Here is a 23448-nt window from a genome sequence, read left to right as displayed (position 1 = left end):
TTTATAGTGATGAACTTCATTCACCTTTGTTCTTCCACTGAATAAGTGAAGGAATACTTTGTTCATTCCTAAAGAAATTTGAAGGATCCACCTTAGTCTTCACATGAACCAATCTATCAAAATTATTCTTGAAATACTTAATCCCCCAAACCTTAGCTTGCACATAGCTTGTATATCCCTTGATGTTATTCACTCCAATATCAAGATCCCTATAGTTGATATAAGCAGCTCTTGGTAACTTAGAAACAAAAGGAGCCATGTAAGAATAAAGCCTTCTTATCCAACTTATATGCCTCTCAGCTACTTCTTCTCCTTCTTCATCCCAATACACCAAATGTTGAATTTTGTATAAATTCCCAGCTCTATGGGGGAATGGGATAGCGGATGCTGAAATCTCATCCATCCTCCCACCATAGGGACTTAAGATTACTTGAGATGATTGAGCTTCATCTTCAAAGAAGAATCTCCATATTCCTTCGAGACCTCCCTCTGGAATTGGCTGATACACGTAGTCTGATTTTGCCTTGAAGTAACGCGTTGAGAGTTGAACCCTACTTAGCAAGACATCAAGAGGTCCATCTGTTGGGAACCCTGCAAAGTACATTATAGACTCTATCCAACTCATCTCAATGCAATCTTCTCTTCTCAACCCTAATTCAGGGAAATTTTCTTGCATGATGGGAAGTAATCGATCGATACCACCAAGGAATATGGAGTTGAATGAAGCTACAATTGTTTGTTGGTTGTTACCATCTCCTTGATTACTTGAGTTCAGTCTACTAACCAAGATCCTAATGAACAAATCTTCATGGAATCTTGGAGCAACATATTGCCACCTATGAACAAGCTTAGTGGCATTTTGTTCCAATGTCTTGTCAAGTGTGAAAACAGTTACTATCTCAGGAACATCTACTAATTTGATCTTCCATGCAAGGACAAGTCCAAAACTATTACCACCACCTCCTCTAATTGCCCAAAATAGATCTTCTCCCATGGAAGTCCTATCAAGAATCCTTCCATTCGCGTCGATCAATCGTGCATCTACAATGTTATCAGCTGCTAGGCCATATTTTCTCAGCATAACACCATAACCACCTCCACTAAAATGTCCACCAACACCAACTGTTGGACAAACACCAGCCGGAAACCCTAGGGTTTTGCTTTTCTCCGTGATTCTATAATAGAGTTCGCCAATAGTTGATCCAGCTTCAACCCATGCACTCTTATCATTGACATCAACATTGATTGTTCTAAGGTTAATAAGGTCAACTATAACAAATGGAACCTCGGAGACATAAGAAAGGCCTTCATAATCATGTCCTGCACCACGAATCCTAACGTGCATCCCAGTTTTCTTAGCACAAAGAATGACTCTTTGAACCTCAGATTCACTCACTGGGGTGACAATCACAAGAGGTTTAGGAGTTTCAGTTGTATTGAACCTTAAATTTTGTATGGAGAATTGAAGGATTGATGGAAAAGAAGAGTTATTTGGTGTGTAAATATTGGAGGATGTTTGGTTACTATGAGATAGACATTGAATGAATTCTTCATGATTATCAGCTAATGCTGACCATGAAGCTGATGAGAGAACAACAAGTACAAAAATAAAGGAAAACCAAGAAATCTTCATATTGTATGAGGTTTTGTTAAGTTTGTGTTATGGAAATGAAGTTGCAAACCCCATTCTATTTATAATGTGTGAGGGAGGAGCTACTATTTGTTTAGTTGAACTTTTTATAATAATCAACATACGTGTGAAATTGTAATGAGTAAAAAATAAGACCAAAAAAGAAGAATTGTCAAATCAGATCAAGACCACCAATAGCCTTTCACATTTGTTTGACCTTAATTAATAACTTGCGAAAAAACAATTTTTAGCCATCTATATTCAACCCTATATGAGCTATTTCTTAATGTTATGATCCTATTGCAAATTGCAAGGTAGGGGTCATTGGGGCTTGATTTCCACGTTGGTTTAATAGAGTTTACATAATCTCAGGTTCTTCCATCTCAATAGCTAGTTTTTGGGGTGTACTTATCTCTGAATTATATATTTTAATGATATCAGATCATCCACTACTTTTCATATCCGTCGTGCCTTGGATGGTGACGTCGATATTAATTGCAGTGTTGGACCGGGGATAGAAATGATCTATCGCACCCATTGAGAGCTATAGACGCAGATGGTGGTGATTTTGTTATGATCCTATTGCAAGGTAGGGGACTTGAGTCCCACACATGTTAATTACGAAAATTGAAACATAGTATTTTAGGTTGCATTAATTCGAGGATATACGAAAAAATGAACTGTTCAATTTTTAAACTTCACCTTCAAAAACGTAGATTTTTTCATAAAATTTCGCGCAATATGTGTTTTTCTCCCCGTAATACTGAGAGATATGAATAAATATAAAATAATTAAAAAAATAATAAATTACACCATCTCTAATATAGATAAATACCTCTTTTTTCTAGAATTACTCGTAATAAGATATTGACTACAATTGAAAAAGTCTTGAAATTGTTCACAAGGGACTTTTATGCTTGGAGGCTATAATGGATAGCTAGATCGTGGAAAATGAATTTGTCTACTATACTATTTTGCTAAGGAGAAAAAAAAATATACATTGTTTTTTCTAAAGGTCTAGTGGAAAAACGTTAACTTAAAATTTTTTTCATATGTGTGGATTAGGGGTGTTCGTGGTTCGGTTTGGATCAGTTATTGATTAAAATCAAAATCAAATCAATCTAGTCGGTTTTTAAAATTTTTAAAACCAAACCAAACCAAACGAAAAAAATAACCGTCGATTTGGTTATTGTCGGTTTGGTTCAATTTTTCTGGTTTATTCGATTTGAAAGTAATATTTTTTTTAGGACGTACTTATCTTGATAGACACGAACACCTAGTAGATGAGCAATCCACAAAAAAGTTATTGTCGGTTTAATTAAGCAATACTAACTTATCGGTTAGCAGGGTAGGTAAAGACTAAAATGGATTTTGATAGACTTGGACTTAAGATTGTTATAGTTGGACTAAAGTGTTGGGCTTGAGAAAATGGTAAAGTTAAAGATTTCAGTTAATTAAAATTTAACAAAATATTTATATTTTATTTATGAATAATATATAAATAATTATAAAATTTATATATCTAATTTATCGGTTCGATTTGGTTATTTTGCGGTTGTTTTTTAGTAAAACCAAAACCAAACCAAATGGTATCGATTTTCAAAATTTAAAATCAAACCTAACCAAATCAAACCAAATATCGATTTTTTTTAATCGGTTTGATTCGAATTGCAATTTGGTTTGATTTTTTAACCATAACCATGAATAGCCCTACTGTGGACCAGATTTAACTTCATGATTCTAATTTCTAAGAAAGGATAAGATTTACAACCAAATGGTGTGTTAAGGCTTCTAAAGCTTGATATAATGTCCCTTGAGTTAAATCACTCGTAGTTAATTAAATCCTCATACTTAACTGATATACATTATTAATATAAATAAATTATAATTTTTGAGACTTTCTCAATATTTGAACATCTTTAGCTATTAAAGCAAGTAACATATTTTATTTTGAAACTTTCAAATTCAACCTTTAAATTTTACTATAAAAGATTATATACAACAATGATGTACAGGTGTTAAACTATTTTTCACACTGTTCTTTCAAATGATTATTTTTCTAGAACAATTCAAACACAAAATTGTTGTAAAAAGAGGATATTTAAAATTGTTCGATCCCTATAAAGATGACAAGTTGGGTTAATCAATTGGTCAATGGTCTTGGCTTATATTGACAATTGAAATTTAAACAAAATTGAAATTTGAAAATTCTCACTTTGAATTTATGAATCTTCGTGTACAATTTGTTGGTTCTTTCATTGGACAATTTCTCTGATAATAACATTTTCTTCTACCCCAAGCTATTTGCAAATTTCAATATTTTGACTTTAAAAGGTTTATGGTTTCAATTTTTTTAATTTTTTTTTCTTTTTGGGGATATTTGTAAGTTTTGCTTTTATATGACAGGTCAATATCGAAAACGAAGTTTTTTCCCGAACTAACTTTCATAAATAAATAATTCTTCAACGAAATAGCTAATTCATAATTTTGTATATCTAGGACTATACTTACAATTCATAATACGGTATGTTCCTTTTATGTCGTCCAAAAAACTTTTTGAAACATGTTAGTGATTTGGGGCGTTAGAGTCAACAATAACAGCATATTTAATATAATTTTATATGTGGAGTCTGAAGAAAGAGTATAGTGTATATTGTATACATATGTTACTTTTATCTTGTGGATGTAAAAAGATATACGCATAATGCAAATTTTACACACAAACTCAATCAGACGCCTCATGGGCTGCTCTTTTATATTAACTGGAAAAAACAAAAGAAATACTAACATCGATAAAATTAGTTATAAAAATAATTAATCACCTCATGGGCTGCTCTTTGTTGAAGTGTTGCAAAAAATATAGAGTTTTCTAATAATATATCTACTTATACAAGCAATTCAACAATAACTTAAATGCATTATCTATCTCATTATGTTTATCAAAATAGTTCCACATCAGACACACATCTTTAACATGACGTGGTCAATGCTAATATCAAGAAACTTAATATTATTTGTTTATAGTATAGTATTTAATTTTTATATATTTTCTGAATTTAAATGTTCAAATTAATGATTTTTTTAAAGCAAATTTATCACTAGACAATGCCTAGCTGCCTTTTATTAAAAATAAAAAAATATCAATAGGAACAAGTACAAGTAACGGGGACTAGGCCTTATCTTACTAATCCTAATGAAGTACCTAACTTCTGCTACTTAACAAGCATGAAGAAAATAAGAGCTAGAGAGAGCTAAGTATTTTCTGATCATCACAGAGTTTATAATACACTCCATGATGATATTACAAATGAGGATGCTTAAATAATGTAAAAATATGTCAATCAAGAAGAAAGTTGAGTTATCAACCTCAAACTTTCTATTACAAAAGCATGAATTAAAAAAGATTGATATGCCCATCAAAAGTAACTTGAACTATTTTTCTCTTGTCTTCTTCTTCAAACATATCCAACAACACTTGATAATTAGTACCTTCTTTATGTATTTATTGGATCTAGTTGAACCTATTGATACTGTCAAATGGTTTTGTTTTGCCTGTCGCATCGATAGGTGCCTTGGAACAAACTCCTCAATCATTTTACCGTCCCAACTATGTTGCCTTCCATGTGTCTTCTTTTTGCTTTTGTTGCTTCCACTTCTTTGTTGCCTAGGTGATATATCCCCTTCCCTAGTCACTCTATCCAAGCATATGTCCAGCATATTGTCTTCCTCATCTTCATCAAGAGAATCGATCACTCAAATCAATTGTATTTGACACTAAGGCCCTTGACTCATTCTTCTTTGCAAGCACACATTTAGGCACAAATACGGGAGCTTCTGGACTAAATTTGCTATTCAAAGCAGGTGGTGAGACCTGATTTTCTTGAATCAAATCGTTGTCATTCTCTGTTAACCTTACTTGCTTTCCAGTAGTCTTCAATAAAGCATCAAAGCTATTAGAACATAATAGGTCTCTTGAGGCATTACTAATATCTTGCCACTTCTCAATGTCATGAAAATTTCCAGTCAGACCCACTACATGGAGAATTATTTTGACTAGTCGGAGAAAGGATCCGATTACTAGTTGATTTTTTGTGTGCAACCACTGCCCAGTTTCTAATTGCATTCTCGTTTTCAACTTGCAAAACATGCTGCCCAGTTCAAATTAATGACTAGATACAAACAAACAAAATTAGATACATTGATTAAAGTACGGCAAACATGGTTATTCAGAGTAATTAATTACAGAGGGCCAATTGTTGTTTCTATTAGATCTCCAATTATAAAGAACTTACGCCTATTAAAGAAAATATACAAATTGTCCAGAACTCAACAAAAAATAAATATATTAAAATGCTAACCAAATTTTTTTTCTAAAAACAAATAAATTAAAACGGAAATAATAAAGCTGATTTTATTTCTGTAAATCCTCAGAACCATTAAAATTGGGGATCTCTTTGTTAGTTGTTTTATACTACGTACAAAATTTGTGGTGCTGACGATAATGGCATCAGTTTTAAAATTCTTAATCTAAAAAAGATACTCGCAGAAGAGAGACGAAGAAAATAAGAAACTAAAAGTAACAAAGTAAACTCAAATTTGTCTTGATTGTTGTTCAATGTTTACATCATTAGACTAAAAACATGTATCAGCCCACTTTTGAATCTTCTCTTCTTTTTAGATTGATGCAATCAATTGTATATATCATTTACGTATCATGAAAAATTGTATATGTGTATCATAGTACATTTATTAGCAAACTGTATCTTTTTTGTTTGATACATATTGATACAACCAATTATATTTATGTATCAGAAAAAACTGTATTTGTGTATTAGAAAAAAATTGATATAACTACTATCAGGTTGAATTAAAATGAAACGGATACAACAATTATCATTAAAAAAATATATGTATATTTATTTTAGGGATGATACAATCATATTCAGATATTGTATCATTTTTTTAAATTTGTGTATCAAAAAAATATATAGATTGTACCTGAGTATTTATTTGGGGATGATACCATGTATATTTATATATTTATGTTTCAGTTTCAAAACTAATATGGGTATATGTGTGCAAGAATGAGAGAGAGAGAGATTGTATTTGTATATTTACATATATGTGTATCTCAATTTCAATTGAGATACGTCTCTCTCTCGATCTCACCCCGCCTCTCTACTTTTTCTCTCTCAATCTAGCTCACCCTTATCCTCTCTAAAATTGATGTTATGTATTGTAATTAGGAAAAATATAATTACAATTCATAAGTATGATCCAAACTAAAGCTATTTATAAAGTCAATGCACAACCTCACTTAAAGTATACCTGAACTAATTAAGATGAGTTGAATAATGGACTATATAATAGATTATAGCTTAACCGTCCAAGTTGACCTAACTTCTTTTTTGTGAGCAATGTTGATTCCTTAGATCTTTTGTAATTAAGATATATATATATATATATTACCCTTGTCAAGAGCAAATCAATCAAAATATATTTAAAAAACTTCTTCCAAAATTTTTAAACTTATAATGGGGTGAATGTTCTAATAAGAAAAATAGAGACACTCCCAAGTCCCAATCGTGGTGTTTCAACAATTTGCTAGAAATGATTTAATATTGAGAAAAAATCAAAATCAAATATGTAAGAAATAAAACCATAAAAATAAATTAAATTAAATTAAACAACCTTTATTATCAACCAATAATACAATAATTTTAAAGAACAAGCAAATTAGAAAAGGATCAAAATTGTCATTTATCTTTGAGTTAAGTATCAAAGTAGTCCTTGTCTTTTAACATGGAGCACTAATAGTCCTTCATGTTTCAAGAATTGGTACACTTATAGTACTCTTCCTAACATCTGTCTATTTTTTTTAACGGAGCTTTTCTTTGCACGTGAGAAAGCATATGCACGATAACTCTGTTTTCTCCGTTGCAAGCTAGTTTTCCCCTTCTTCTCGATAACTCTATTTTCACCATTGCAAACCCAATTTTCTCCTTCTTCTTTGTATTATCCATCCTAATTCTTTATTTTTATGGATGCCAAATAGTCTTCATCGGGCCCCCTTCAATGTCCTCGATATAGATTATTTAAACTCGAGGAAAAAAACTATAAATTTCTGAGATTATGGTGATCATCAAGTGTGTGCTCGTTGTTGGTAACAAACTAGTCACAAGAATTTTAAATTAAATTTAATTGGGAGGGTACTACACATGTTTGTGTGGTTATTCATCGTGCTCTCATATTTGGGAGGGTACTACACTTGGACTCTTATTTACTTAAACTGGAGAAAAGAATCAAAATCATCCTTTATCTTTGAGTGTCAAACAAAGTTATTGGAGAAGAAGGGGAAAATCTAGTTTCCATCATATTTGCATTATTTCATAAAACATCATATTGCATTGTTTCATCATTTAATTATCTTAAACTAACATAAAATATATGTATTGTGCTTCCAGGTTAGATTGGAGTGTGTTGAAGTTTAGCAGAAAAATATGAAACAAGGAGAAGTAGGACGAGGAGAAGAAATGAATCCTTACGGGGGTCGGGGAAGATTCACAACAAGCCCAAACAAAGTGGAGTCACATTATTAAATAAATCAGTTTTTTAGTTAAAAGATAGATCACCGTATACGTTTTAAGTGTAAATTATATTTTGCTATCGTTTTTCAGTTTTTTTATTTGTTTGATGTAGTTTTTGTGGGAATCTGGTGCGGTTTTTGATGCAATTCTAGTGATGTTTTATTGAGAATGTGGTGTTGTTGTTTATGTGCAATTTTGGGCTTAGTTTTGGTGCTTTTGTCGTGGAGTTTTGGTGTTGTTTTCATGCCGATTCGGTGCCTTCAACTATTTTTTTGTGCTATTCTGGTGTTGTTTTTGGTGCAGTTTTGATGTTTTTATACTATTGTTTTTGGTGTAGTTTTGATGTTTTTATACTGTTGTTTTTGGTGCAGTTTTGATGTTATTTTAGGGTGATTCTGGTGATACTTTTTTGGTATAATGTTGGTGTCGTTTTGATACTTTGCTGGTGCAATTTTAGTGCAGTTTTGATGTTTTTTTCAGCTGTTGTTTTGGCGCAATCTCAGTGTTGTATAAGTGTGAATCTAGTGCAACTGTTCTTGTGCAATTTTGTTGTTGAAGACTGTTTTGCATACATAAAAACAGAGAATTAGGGATGGATACTATGGAGAAGAAAGGGAAAATTTGGTTTGCAATGGTGAAAACAGAGTCATCGGAGAAGAACGAGGAAATCTAATTTGCAACGTGAAAACAAAGTTATCGTGCATATGCTTTCTCGTGTGCAAAGAAAAGCTCCGTTAAAAAAAATAGACATATGTTAGGAAAAGTACTATAAGTGTACCAATTCTTGAAACATGGAGGACTATTAGTGCTCCATGTTAAAAGACAAGGACTACTTTGATACTTAACTCAAAGATAAAGGACAATTTTGATCCTTTTCTTAGCAAATTACCTTAAAAAGAATCATTACACTAGTCTTACCAAGTGCCTTGATAGTGCCTGGACTTTTAAATAATGATCTTTTGTTCGACCATAACTTCATTGATCACTTTTGCTCTTTTTGTACCTAGTAAGTGAAGGAATGCTTTGTTCATTCCAAAAGAAGTTTGAAGGATCCACTTTAGTTTTCACATGAACCAATCTATCAAAATTATTTTCGAAATACTTAATCCCCCAAACCTTAGCTTGTATTACTTAATGAGCCTAAGCAGATACAACACTGCTCACTAAGATATCACCCCTAGATAACTTAGACTTTGCTAAGCAGATACCACACCGCCCACTAAATCAACTAGCTCCTAGATGACTTAGAATTTGACTAAGCAGTAAACAATGCTACCCACTAAATTAGTTAGCCTTAACTGATTTAGACTTTTACAATCGAACAAATAACTGAATCCTTTATAGACTAGGAACAGATTTACAATATTAGCATGGAAGTATAACTCCTAAGACACACTTTGATGCTTGCAACTTGATCAGGTCTTTGTTGTGCTTGCTGGAGAATACTTCACCAAGATGGTATTTGCTTGTATACTTGAGAAGTGTCAAGATGCAAAGACTGACAAAACTCAAACTCAACAAAGGCTCTTCAGCACTCTATCAGGTCCCTTTGTTGAGCATGAGTATTGTTCTTCCTTGAAGATTGCTTTCTTTTCAAGCTTATGAATTTTCAGGGAAAATCCAAGTTTTGTTTGCCAAATCATTTTGCTGTGTTTTGTGTTGAGAGATTATATCAAAATGAACACAAACTCCTTGGGACCACCTATTAGTTGAGAGCTTGCCTCTCTGGAAGGACTTGCAACCTACCACATCAGAAGTGATAGCTTTTCTGATAGTTGTCTTGTCGTCCTTTCACATACGCAGTCTTGCAGGGACTAGGTCCCTTGCAAACTTTTCTTAGTAAGCTCTTGAGAAGACTTGTTAATTTTCTCTCTTCTTGAATGAATAATGTTGTTTGTTTATTGTTGTATATATCAGTTACCAACATGGGTTTTGACCACTTAAACAAACAATTTCGTCCGCCCTTCCTATTGGTAAAGTACGTTGCACATCTCACCAACCAACCTGACAAAACAGCTGTAAAGATAGCTTTACAGTTGTACACCACTTTGAGTCTGGATGGAGGTACTCTTCCAAGGACCAAGTCCCTGCATTTGTGAGGATCATCAAAACACCTAGAATATAACATGTTCTCCCTTTTTGATGAACATACACAAATAATCCGTATCCTGAGTCTATTCATTAATTACCCCTTTCATCAGTCTCAATACCAAAGGACCCTTTCCTAGATCTGGTCCCTAGTTAGACTATGCATTTGTGAGGATCATCAAAACACCTAGAATATAACATTTTCCCCCTTTTTGATGATGACACACAAATATTTCTCACACTGAGTTTATTCATTTATTTGCCTTGTCGTCAGTCCTAATGACAAGGATCTAGTCCTTTGTTAGATCCCTAAGTCTTCTTCCCCCTTTCAACAGTTCCCCCTATCATCATGTCTCTTCAGATAACTAGATTGGTCCTCTTTTTGCATCATCTCCGAAGTTTGTCAAATCATCAAAACTTCACATCAACATCAAAATAACATATCCCTCATTTTTTATGATGACAAACTTTTTCAATTTCTTCCCCCTATCGGCATGATCGTGTCCTCTTCAAGTAGCATTTGATTCCCCCTAACGGCATGACGATATCATCATTGATCTCATACCATCACTGATCTCATACCTTGACAATCATACCCTAACAATCTTCCCCCTTTTGACATAATAAAAAAAGGTTAAAGCAATAAACCAAGTTGCTAGAAATGTAGTTCAAGAAAATTCATGGCCACTTGGGCAACACTGAGCATGAGTAAAAATGCATAAATTAATGAGATAAATCAGTAAAAACAAGTCATTTTTCATTCATAAATAAAAGATCAGCAATCAGAGCATTGCAAATATTATTACGAATGAGAACCAGTTGGACAATACCCATTGAGTTTCAACAGAAGAGAAGGAACGGTGATTGACATGCAAATTTAGAAAGAGTGAGGGGTTTAGGGATAATGGAATTTTGGATGAGGGGGGGGGGGGGGGATAGGAATTAGGGGTTGAAAGTGTAAGATTAGGAGAGCATTTGCCTCAACATGATTTCTCAAAAGCCTCTCTTGAAATTCAACATTCTTCGCTGCCCGGCCTTCATGGTAAACCTTCAGGGCTGCCAGTTCTTCTCAACCTGGTCCCTCTGATTGTGATTTTCAGAAGTTGAGCCTTCAAACACACTATTTAAGTGTCCTTGTTAGCAACACCAACTGTCATAGTTTCCAAAGCAAGCTTGAGTTTCTTATGCTCCACCAACAACTTAGACACATTACTCTTTTTCTCTATCTTCCCATCAACACATTCACATTCCAAGTCAGAAGGTACCCATATCTCATGTCACATTTACCATCCTTAGCATATATGATATTGTGCATGTATTCTCGCATTATGACAGAAGGATTGGTAAACTCAAACTTACTTCGGGCCTCCGAGATGAATAGGTCAATAACTAAGGGACCATTTCATTTTTTATTTTTTATTTTACATATAAAGTGAGACACCCTCCTATTCAGAATACATTGAATTCTCAGAGTATCAACCCTTTCCTTTTTTAACATCATCTTTTCCACCTTCTTTATTTTGCTTGCTGGACCTGATCCCTCTTCATACTCGAAAATTTCTATTAACAGAAAATTCTCCAGTAGGAACAATAGATTTAAATATTTGAAGTGTTTTTGAGAGAAGAGAAAAGAGGATTTTGAAACTTTCTGATTTTTGGAAGGGGAGATGGAGTTTTTTGGGGATATGGAAAGAAATATGGAGTACAAAGGAAGTAGAAAGGGGTATCATGTGGAAAATAGTGTCATCTTGGTATTCAAAAATGGCTCAACGAACAGATACCTGGATGACAGATATGTGGATATTGCAACAGTTCTCATGCATAATTCAAAATATGATGTTAAGAGTGCTAACCTTCGAAAATGGACCAGGTCCCTCTCTGTAGGTTGAATGTGATTGCCTAGATCTATCCTGACCTCCCTTTTCCTTTATCCCTTTTGCCATGTGTGTATACCTACAAAAAGTATGAAACTGAACTTGCTAAAACATACATAACTGAAAAACAAAGATACTTGCTCCCTTTGCATAGTCATAAGAAGGTTGATTGCTTCAAGCAGGTTCCATTCAATTCAGTTTCAGCATCTCCAACTTCAATTTGTTTATCTTGACCAGGTCCCTCGTCATAGCTTTTGTGAAGACATCAATGATTTGATCCACTGGAGTTGATCACACTAACTTGCATCTGCTACATACCTTGCCTCAATTATCGAAAGAGCAACAAATCTTGCTTTTATTCCCCATGAATGAGGTATGAGCCCCAACAATTGAGCCATTCATGTTTTTTCTATTAGCTTGATACCCAGCATAATAAACATCACCATATTCCTCCAATCAACATAGTCTCTTGTTGGATGGAGTAGAACCATGTCTCTGTCTTCATCAAGTGTCTTAGGATTCTCTTAGGAGTCTTCAAATGTGATTCCGTTGGACAGACTTGGAGTATTGCACAAATCCTGACACTTGTATCATTTACATCTGGACCAGATCCATCAGCACCCAGCTTCGAGTTGGTCCCCATGGGAGTATCAATTGTTTTAGCATCCATAATATGCAACTTCTTCAGTAGATTCTCTGAGCTTGAACCAGGTCCCTGTTCTTGACAGGTTTGTCCTTGCTTAGGGTTTTGGTGAAGATATCTGCCACTTGATCTTCCATTTTGAAAAGCTTTAGAGGTTTGGTTGATTTGTACCTCTATGAAGAATTCTCCCATCATGCTCATTTAACTCACTACCCATGAGTGCGACAACCTCTATTTTGAAGTCATTGTTGAAGAAGAGCTTAGACAACCTTCAGAATCTGCATTATCAGTTTGAACGACATCATCTTTGTTCAACATTTACTACCGAACCAGGTCCCTCATCAGGTTCAACATTATGCATCAACTTCTTTGAGATTGCTGGATTCATAAAGGGAATGTTCTTCAGCAAGCACACTATTTATACCATCTCTTTGAATCTAAGGCAACTTTTCCATCTCAGAGTTTTCTTTCTTTTACAACTGCTCAATTTTTCCAACACCAATAATATACCCCTTATTTTTTTAATTACAAAATGAGACACCTCCCCCTTGAAGTGCCTTGAGAGAGTGAGAGATATTTTTCAGTCCTTCAAGTCATATGATTTAAGCATTCATTGTCCATGAACCATCACTGACTACTTCCTCCTACATTCCCCTACAACTATGAAGATTTAGGAACCCATTTTAATCTGAGTTCCCAGTAAGCAGATAGAGGCATAATGAAAGTGTTTCTTGTCCAATGAGGCAGAATAATCTTTTTCAAGTCAGAGGACTTAGAGATAGGAGCAGGCCCCTTGTTCTGGTTAACTTTCTGTCTAAAGTAGGTTGAGACCTTTTCTTGAGAAACTTTCCAGGCTAGGCAATCCTTTTTCAGATGACCATTGCGACCACAGTGAAGATATAATAGGTTATCTGACACAGACACATATTTACTGTGGGGATTATAGGGAGAACTAATATTCAAGCTACCTAGCCCCTTCCTGTTGTAGTTACTTTGACTGGTAATGTTGGAAAGTAGCTTGGTGGAACTGGTCCATTTTAGAGAATTTTTCAATTATTCTCTTAGACGTAGGTCCCTCTCCATCTGATCATTCCTTTCCAAAGCTAGAGCAAGTCTGGTCTCAGCAATGTTCAGACTGGCTTCTAGCTCTATTTGAAAAATAGTGGCCTTTCCTTTTCTTTTGCTAGATTTCTCATTCATTATGCTCAACTGTTCCTTGAGTTCTAGATTTTCAGTTTCTAAAACTATTAGTTGTTCCTGGATAACAGACATGTTGACAGTCAAGAATGTCTTCTCTACATTAAACTTATCTAGACTGTTGTTCATAGAGTCCTTTTCAGCAGTTAACTCTATAACAGAGTCTATCAGAACATCAACTATATTTTTCAACCTTCTAACAAAATAAGTATTCAAGTTTTGTTTAAGGTCAAGGAGAGTTACCTTTTCTCCATCTTCCTCGTTATCCAATTTTACCATGAAGACAAACAAGTCATCGAACACATTCTCATCATCTTTGACAGCTAGCATAGATGCATCATCTGGACATTCTGATTCTCCTGACTCACTTGAAGAATCTCCCCAGGCAGCAAGAGTTTTCTTAACAACATAGTCAACTGCTGTTTTTCTTATATTCTTCTCTGGTACCAGGTCCCTTCTTTTATCTCTATCACCTTCAGATTTTTGATACTCTTTGGCTTCAGCTTTGAACATTGGGCAGTCTTTCAGGAAGTGTCCCGCCTTTCCACACTTGTGGCATAAGTCACTTGCATTTGCAACACGAGGAGGGTTTCCTCCTTTTCAAAAGCCTTCATGCTTTCTCATAATTTCATGGAATTTCTTGGTGAGATAGGCCATGTCTTCCTCTTCACTAGAGATTTCACATGTAGAGATCTTGAGAGGTAGAGACTTATCATTCTTTACCTCATTCTTGGAAGCATCCTAGTTTCTATTCATTTCATGAGTCTGAAGGTTACCAATCAGAGCATCCATCGTCAGAACTTTTAGGTCATTTGTGTCAGCAATGGCATCTACCTTGCTTGCGTATGACTTGGGAAGAATTCGAAGAATCTTCTTTATTTGCTTACTGGGATAGATAAGTTCTCCCAAGCATCGTAGCTCGTTGGTTATGGAGGAGAATCTCGTATGGATGTCATGAATGCTTTCCCACTCCTTCATTGTGAAGTTCTCATATTGGGTGGTCAACATGTCCACCTTTGATTCCTTCAACTACTTCGTGCCCTCATGGGCCGTCTTGAGACAATCCCAGATTTCTTTTGCAGACTCACATGCTGAAATGCGATTGTACCTTTCAACACCTATACCACACATCAACAGCTTCTTTACTTTGTAGCTTTTCTCGATCTTCTTTCTATCCACCTCATTTACTATTGACGAGTCTTAGGAACAACTATGGTAATTTCTCCATCATTCATTTCAGTAGTTGGGATGAAGGGTCCATTAAGCACGATATCCCACAACTCGTTGTCCTCAGCCATTAAGAAGGCATGCATCCTTGTTTTCCCCCAACTATAGAACTGACCATTGAAACGAGGTGGTCTTGTTGACGATTGTCCTTCTTCCAGATTTAGTAGAGCAACTATATTTCTACATGAATCTCTCTCTTGGTGTTAACATGCTAGAGAGCACCTGTTCTGATACCAATTGATAGAATATGTGCGTCCACTATCAATCAACGGACCAGGTCCCTTAACACATCAAGAACAGTGCAGAACAGTAAAGGAGAACACGACACAAGCAGTTTACGTGGAAACCTCATTTCTCAAGGGAGTAAAACCACAACCTGTCACACAGGATTTTCAACTGTTTCCACTAATCTCTTCAAGCGAAAGTGAAACCCAGTTACAACCAAAGTGAGAAGAAGTTATTAATCTCACAACTAAGTAATACCTCTATTACTTCATGAGCCTAAGCAGATACAACACTACCCACTAAGTTATCACCCCTAGATAACTTAGACTTTGCTAAGCGGATACCACACCACCCACTAAATCAACTAGCTCATAAATGACTTAGAATTTGACTAAGCAGCAAACAATGTTGCCCACTAAATCAGTTAACCTTAACTGATTTAGACTTTTACATTCGAACAAATATCTGAATCCTTTATAAACTAGGAACAGATTTACAATATTAGCACGGAAGTATAACTCCTAAGACACACTTTGATGCTTACAGCTTGATCAGGTCTTTGTTGTGTTTGCCGGAGAATACTTCACCAATATGGTCTTTGCTTGTATACTTGAGAAGTTTCAAGTTGCAAAGACTGACAAAACTCAAACTCAACAAAGGCTCTTCAGCACTCTATCAGGTCCCTTTGTTGAGCATGAGTATTGTTCTTCCTTGAAGATTGCTTTCTTTTCAAGCTTATGAATTTTCAGAGAAAATCCAAGTTTTGTTTGCCAAATCATTTTGTTGTGTTTTGTGTTGAGAGATTATACCAAAATGAACACAAACTCATTGAGACCGCCCATTGGCTGAGAGTCTGCCTCTCTGGAAGGAAGTACACCTACCACATCAGAAGTGGCAGCTTTTCTGACAGCTATCTTATCGTCCTTTCACATACGCAGTCTTGCAGGGACCAGGTCCCTTGCAAACTTTTCTTAGTAAGTTCTTGAGAAGACTTGTTAGCTTTCTCTCTTCTTGAATGAATAATGTTGTTTGTTTATTATTGTATATATCAGTTACCAACACGGGTTTTGACCACTTAAACAAACAATTTCGCCCGCCCTTCCTGTTGGTGAAGTACGCTGCACATCTTACCAACCAACCTGACAGGACAATTGTAAAGATAGCTTTACGGTTGTACACCACTTTGAGTCTGGACGGAGGTACTCTTCCAAGGACCAGGTCCCTGCATTTGTGAGGATCATCAAAACACCTAGAATATAACACGTTGGACAAACGCCAGCTGGAAACCCTAGGGTTTTGCTTTTCTCTGCGATTCTATAATAGAGCTCGCCAATAGTTGATCCAGCTTCAACCCATGCACTCTTGTCATTGACATTAACATTGATTGTTCTAAGGTTGATAAGGTCAACTATAACGAATGGAACCTCGGAGACATAAGAAAGGCCTTCATAATCATGTCTTGCACTACGTACCCTAACATGCATCCCAGTTTTCTTAGCACAAAGAATGACTCGTTGGACCTCGGATTCACTCACTGGGGTAACAATCACAAGAGGTTTAGGAGTTCAGTTGTATTGAACCTTAGATTTTGTATGGAGAACTGACGGATTGATGAAAATTAAGAGTTATTTGGTGTGTAAATATTGGAGGAATATGTTTTTGTTACTATGAGATAAGCATTGGATAAATTCTTGGTGATTATCAGCTAATGCTAACCATGAAGATGATAAGAGAACAAGAAGTAATAAAAGAAAGGAAAACCAAGAAATTTTCATGTTGCTTGAGATTTTGTTTAGTTTGTGTTATGGAAATGAAATTGTAATCCCCTTCTATTTATAAAAAAAAATGTTTACGTGAGGGAGCAAGGAGTTAATTATATTGTTTTGTTTGACTTTCTATAATAATAATAAAAAGAAATAAGACCACAAAAGAAGAAAAGTCAATTAATCATCCAGATCAAGACCACCAATTGTGCTTGGAGTCAACTCGATGGATTTAAAAATATATACGTAGTATTTTGTTTGGGTTGACTTTTTGAGAAATGTGTTTTTGGCAATCTGGGCACTATTTTGGGTAATCAATAATTTTCCTGGATATACAGCGGAATGGATTAGAGCTATGTACAACTGAGTAATTTAATAAGTTATATATATTAATCAGTTTAAAAAATATACGGACTATAATGGGAGATTGTGAAAATAGAATTTGTTTACCAGTACAATATATGTTTTGGTATAGAGAGAAGATTTTTAAATACATTGTTTTTTTAGAAAGGTCTATTGGAGAAATATTATCTTGACGAAAAAATTCAATATCTAATTATCTTTACATACATATTTTGTTTTAAGACTTTGAATCCATATTTTAAGGAGACTAGCGCCTATAAATAGTCTTTAAATGACCTAATTTAATAAAAAATATATTTAATAATAATATATGGATAATGCAATTTTCTTACACTTCCAGTACAAACATAAACTCAATCAGAAGCCTCATGGTCTGCTCTTTTATTTCAACTGGAAAAAAAGAAGAAAAGAAATATATAACATTGATAAAATTAGTTTAAAATAATTAACCACCTCATAGGGTAATCTTTGTTTTAAATATATATCAACAATAACTTAAAAGTATTCTCTTATCTAATTAATTTCCACATCAGACACTTAATTCCTTATCTACATCTTTACTTAGATTGGCAATGACTGTCATTAACTAATACTCCATATGGATGAAGATTAATAAACAAATCAAAATGACTTGGTCAATGCTAATTAATATTAAGAAAACTAACATTTTTTTATATTATAGAAGTCATGGTTTGAACATGGTTACTTTGGTGTGGATAAAAAATTGCATTGAGCGTAATTTTGACATTTCCATATGAGAACTTACATGTGGCTTGCATTTCAACATCTATCACATGTTAGAAATGATATATATGACTTGTAGTGTTTTTTACGTAAATTTCAAATATCTAAGAGATTTTATATTTGAATGCACAATAAAAAATCAATAGTTCGATTCTTGAAATTGACACTACAAAGCAATTTTGTCTTTGCGATTTCTAAAACTAGTTGAAATATTGTGAGCATGCAATACTGATTCCTTAGAAATTTTCAAGGAATGCATCCAATTTAGAGACCAAAGCATTCCACACAATATTTTTATTGTAAAATCCAGAAAATGTCCCTAACAAAAGAAAAGTATTAGAGTACATGTATACTTGTAACTTGATTAAGGCTTAGATCATTTTTCAGTAAACTTCGTATAAATCTTTGGTAATTAAGCTACTATAAATGATTATAAGTTAATTAAGTAAATTATTGCACCTTCAGCAAATTAATACTTGTCCTCTTAGTCATCCTATTATATACACCCTCATCAAGAGAAAATCAATTAAAAATATTAAAAGACTTTTTCAAAAAATTTAAAACTATAATATAATGGGGTTGAATGTTCTAATAAGAAAAATAGAAACACTCCCAAGCGTGGTGTTTCAACAAGTTGATACTAATAATTTAATATTGAGAAAAACATCAAAATCAAATATGTAAGAAATAAAACAATAAATTAAATTAAACAACCTTTATTATCAACCAATATAATACGTACAATAAGTTCAAAGAACAAGCAAATTACATAAAAAAAATAAATTATTAGACAAGATAACTTCATTATATTCACCTTTGTTCTTCTTCTATGAAGTAAGTGAAGGAATGCTTTGTTCATTCCAAAAGAAGTTTGAAGGATCCACCTTAGTCTTCACATGAACCAATCTATCAAAATTATTCTTGAAATACTTCATCCCCCAAGCCTTAGCTTGCATATAGCTTGTATATCCCTTTTTGTTGTTCATTCCAATATCAAGATCCCTATAGTTGACATAAGCAGCTCTTGGAAACATAGAAACAAAAGGAGCCATGTAAGAATAAAGCCTTCTTATCCAACTTATATGCCTCTCAGCTACTTCTTCTCCTTCTTTATCCCAATACACCAAATGTTGAATTTTGTATAGATTCCCAGCTCTATGGGGGAATGGGATATCGGATGGTAAAATCTCATCCATCCTCCCACCATATGGAGTCAAGATCATATAAGATGATTGAGCTTCATCTTCAAAGAAGAATCTCCATATTCCTTCGAGACCTCCCTCTGGAATTGGCTGATACACGTAGTCTGATTTTGCCTTGAAGTAACGTGTTGTGGGTTGAACCCTACTTAGCAAGACATCAAGAGATCCATCTATTGGGAACCCTGCAAAGTACATTATAGACTCTATCCAGCTCATTTCAATGCAATCTTCTCTTCTCAACCCTAATTCAGGGAAATTTTCTTGCATGATGGGAAGTAATCGATCGATTCCACCAAAGAATAAAGAGTTGAATGAAGCTACAATTGTTTGTTTGTTGTTACCACCTTGATCACTTGAGTCCACTCTACGAATTATGATCCTAATGAACAAATCTTCATGGAATCTTGGAGCAACATTTTGCCACTTATGAATAAGCTTAGTGAGATTTTGTTCCAATGTCTTGTCAAGTGTGAAAACAGTTACTTTCTCAGGAACATCTAGCAATTTGATCTTCCATGAAAGGACAAGTCCAAAAGTATTACCACCACCTCCTCTAATTGCCCAAAATAGATCTTCCCCCATGGAAACCCTATCAAGAATCCTGCCAGTAGCGTCAACCAATCGTGCATCTACAATGTTATCAGCTGATAGTCCATATTTTCTCATCATAGTACCATAACCACCTCCACTAAAATGTCCACCAACACCAACCGTTGGACAAACACCAGCCGGAAACCCTAGGGTTTTGCTTTTCTCCGCGATTCTATAATAGAGTTCACCAATAGTTGATCCAGCTTCAACCCATGCACTCTTATCATTGACATTAACATTGATTGTTCTAAGGTTGATAAGGTCAACTATAACAAATGGAACCTCAGAGACATAAGAAAGGCCTTCATAATCATGTCCTGCACTACGAACCCTAACATGCATCGCAGTTTTCTTAGCACAAAGAATGACTTTTTGGACCTCGGATTCACTCACTGGGGTGACAATCACAAGAGGTTTAGGAGTTTCGGTTGTATTGTACATTAGATTTTGTATGGAGAATTGAAGGATTGATGAAAAAGAAGAGTTATTTGGTGTGTAATATGTTTGGTTACTTTGAGATAAGCATTGGATGAATGCTTCAGGATTATCAGCTAATGTTGACCATGAAGATGATGAGAGAACAAGAAGTAGTAAAAGAAAGGAAAACAAAGAAATTTTCATATTGCTTGAGATTTTAGTTTATTAGTTTGTGTTATGGAAATAATTGCAACCCCCTTCTATTTATATTCATAAAATGAGTGAGGGAGTTAGCTAGGAGTTAATTGTTTGGTTTAACTTTCAATAAAAACCATATGCGTGTGAAAGGTATACACATGGTTGTAATTTGTAATGAAAAAGAAATAAGACCACAAAACAAGATTAATAGTCATTAGAAAAATAGTACTCCGACCTCCCCAATTTATGCGTGATACATTTCAAATTTTGAGATTTAAACAAGTCTATCTTTGATGGTAAATTTATTTTATATCTTTTAATTATTTTGGATTGTCAATTATTGTGACTTATAGTATTTTTTACGTAGTTTACAAATATATAAATTTCATTTCAAAAAAATTGAAGATTTCATGCACAATTTCCCGATCAAACTTAAATTGTTTGACTGTCGAAAAAAGAAATGTGTCACATAAATTAGGACATGATGAGTATTTTGTTTGGGTTGATTTTTTGAAACATATTTTTTTTTGGCATTAGTCATTACTCTACCTTGGTTGTAACCAAAGGGCAAAGGCAATTGTTTTTGGTTTTCAGAAATTGAAAAGTTCACTGTTTTGATATTTTAAATTCTTTTTGTAATCTAGGCACTAGCATTTTGGGTAACAATAATCTTTCTTGTTATAAATCGGTAATTTAATAAGTTATATATATTGCAGTTTAAAGAATATACTGACTATAATGGGTAGGTTGTGAAAATCCAATTTATCGATAGTTCGAAATTATATATTTTGGTCGGTATAGAGAAAAGACTTTAAAATACATTGTTTTTTTTTTCAAAAAGTAGAAACATTATCTTGAAAAAAATATTCATTATACTCCATCAACTCAATTTTTTTGCGTATCCAACCATCTTTATCTATTACAACAAGTAACATATTTTATTTGAATATTTTGAATCCACATTTTAAGGAGATTAGCCTATAAATAGTCTTTGAATACCTGATTTTATATTAAAATCATAATCAAACACGGGCGAGTTTTTTATTCTATGTATAAAAGATCCATATGCTTTAATTAATTGATATTTTCTGAGTGGCCATTTAATGCACATGTGACATGTGAGTAGTCTATATATAATATATAGAGTAATTAATAATCGAAGGTGTTAACTAAACAAATCAATCGTATTTGACCTGAAAACCAAACTAACTCAGTGATGTTTTATTTTATTTCGTTAAATATTCAATAAAAGTGACCCAAAGTTAATTAAAAAGGGAAAAAAAGGAAAAGCAAACTAGCTTTGCTTTTGGAAAATAACTTTAGTTCTTTTTTTTAAGTGCTCTCTTTCTATTCGAGATTCACGTTACATAAGATTTATTCGGGAGAAGTGCTCTATTATAAGAAATTTTTTATATTTAAAACCTAAACCCGTCTTTGATAGTATTTTTTTAGAATAGGTGTTTATAAATTATTTCTCCACTTTCTTTCGAATAAACTTTTTTTCTAAAACAATTCAAGCACACAAATTATTTTAAGAAAAGAAGATATTTAAAATATTCCTTCGACCCCTATAAAAATGACAAGTTGGGTTGATCAATTGGTCAATTGTCTAGGCTTATTAACAATTGATATTTAAATAAATTTGAAATTTGATTATTCTCACTTTGAATTAATGAAACTTCTTGTATAATTTGTTGATTCTTTCAAGGATAAGATCGCTGAGAATTAAATTTTCTTCTGCACTAAGCTATTTTCAAATTTCAATATTGACTTTAAAAAACTTTTAAAATTATGGGGTTTTTTTGTTTTCTCTTTTCGGGGTATTTGTAATTAAAGAATTCTTCAATGAAAAAAATTCATGGATCACCCGTGGAGAAAAACCAAAACAGAATGGTTCCGCCTACTCAAAACTAAATTCAATTCATAATTTTTTTTATTTCAGTAACTAGGACTAAACTTACAATATTTGCCTACTTAATTATTAGAAGAAAAAAAATGAAAATTTTGTATATCGTATGGAAGATATTATTATTATTATTTATTATTAGAGAAAATAGATTCATAAAAGAAAAGAAATGTTAGTTTTCTAAATATTAGCATTGACCAAGTCATTTTGATTTGTTTATTTGTCTTAATCCATATGGAGTATTAGTTAATGTCTTAATGAGATAGAGAATACTTTTAAGTTATTGTTGAATTGCATGTATATATTATTTGCCACATTTAAAACAAAGATTACCCCATGAGGTGGTTAATTATTTTTAACTAATTTTATCGATGTTATATATTTCTTTTCTGTTCTCCAGTTGAAATAAAATAAGCACTTGTGAACAGGAACGGAAATATTTTCAAAACTTGAATTTATAATGTCTAATACGAACTTAAGATATTCAATTGAAACAAACAGTAATTCAAATGTCTAAATGAAATAAGTCGGCAAATTTACGAACTTATTGATATATTAAACCTTATTAAAATATAGGTTACAGAGATAAAAATAACTTAAAGTATTTACTTGTCAAAAGGAGTCCGACCACATATTAATCTCTTTGCGAGTATTTCATGAGTTTATGAGATTTTTAAGATGTTTATTACTATCAGCATATGTTAAAATAATATATTTTTTCTGACAAACAAACTTTCTCGTGTAAAACATATTTGATGGGACTAGTCAGATAATAATAAGTACCTTCCACCTA

At 33.5% G+C, this 23448-nt stretch overlaps 1 protein-coding gene across 2 annotated transcripts; it reads right to left on the bottom strand.

Moving 5' to 3' along the window:
• LOC125824899 (berberine bridge enzyme-like 18) lies at window positions 1–20755 on the bottom strand. Of its 2 annotated transcripts, XM_049504240.1 has the most exons (3): window positions 20513–20755; window positions 16733–16991; window positions 1–1122 (listed from the first exon to the last, which is right to left on the bottom strand). In XM_049504240.1, the coding sequence occupies exons 1-3, from the start codon at window positions 20753–20755 to the stop codon at window positions 17–19; spliced, it is 1608 nt and encodes a 535-aa protein (XP_049360197.1). In that variant the 3' UTR covers window positions 1–16. The 2 variants fall into 2 exon arrangements, with proteins under 2 accessions (XP_049360197.1, XP_049360198.1); XM_049504241.1 differs by lacking the exon at window positions 16733–16991 and having other exon boundaries at window positions 1–1442; window positions 20574–20755.
• Between the last annotated feature and the right edge of the window lie 2693 nt (window positions 20756–23448).

This window comes from Solanum verrucosum, unplaced genomic scaffold (genome assembly GCF_900185275.1).
Source record: "Solanum verrucosum unplaced genomic scaffold, falcon-dt-bn FXZP01000086.1, whole genome shotgun sequence".
Classification (NCBI taxonomy): domain Eukaryota; kingdom Viridiplantae; phylum Streptophyta; class Magnoliopsida; order Solanales; family Solanaceae; genus Solanum; species Solanum verrucosum.
This window is presented reverse-complemented; position numbering and strand designations above follow the sequence as displayed.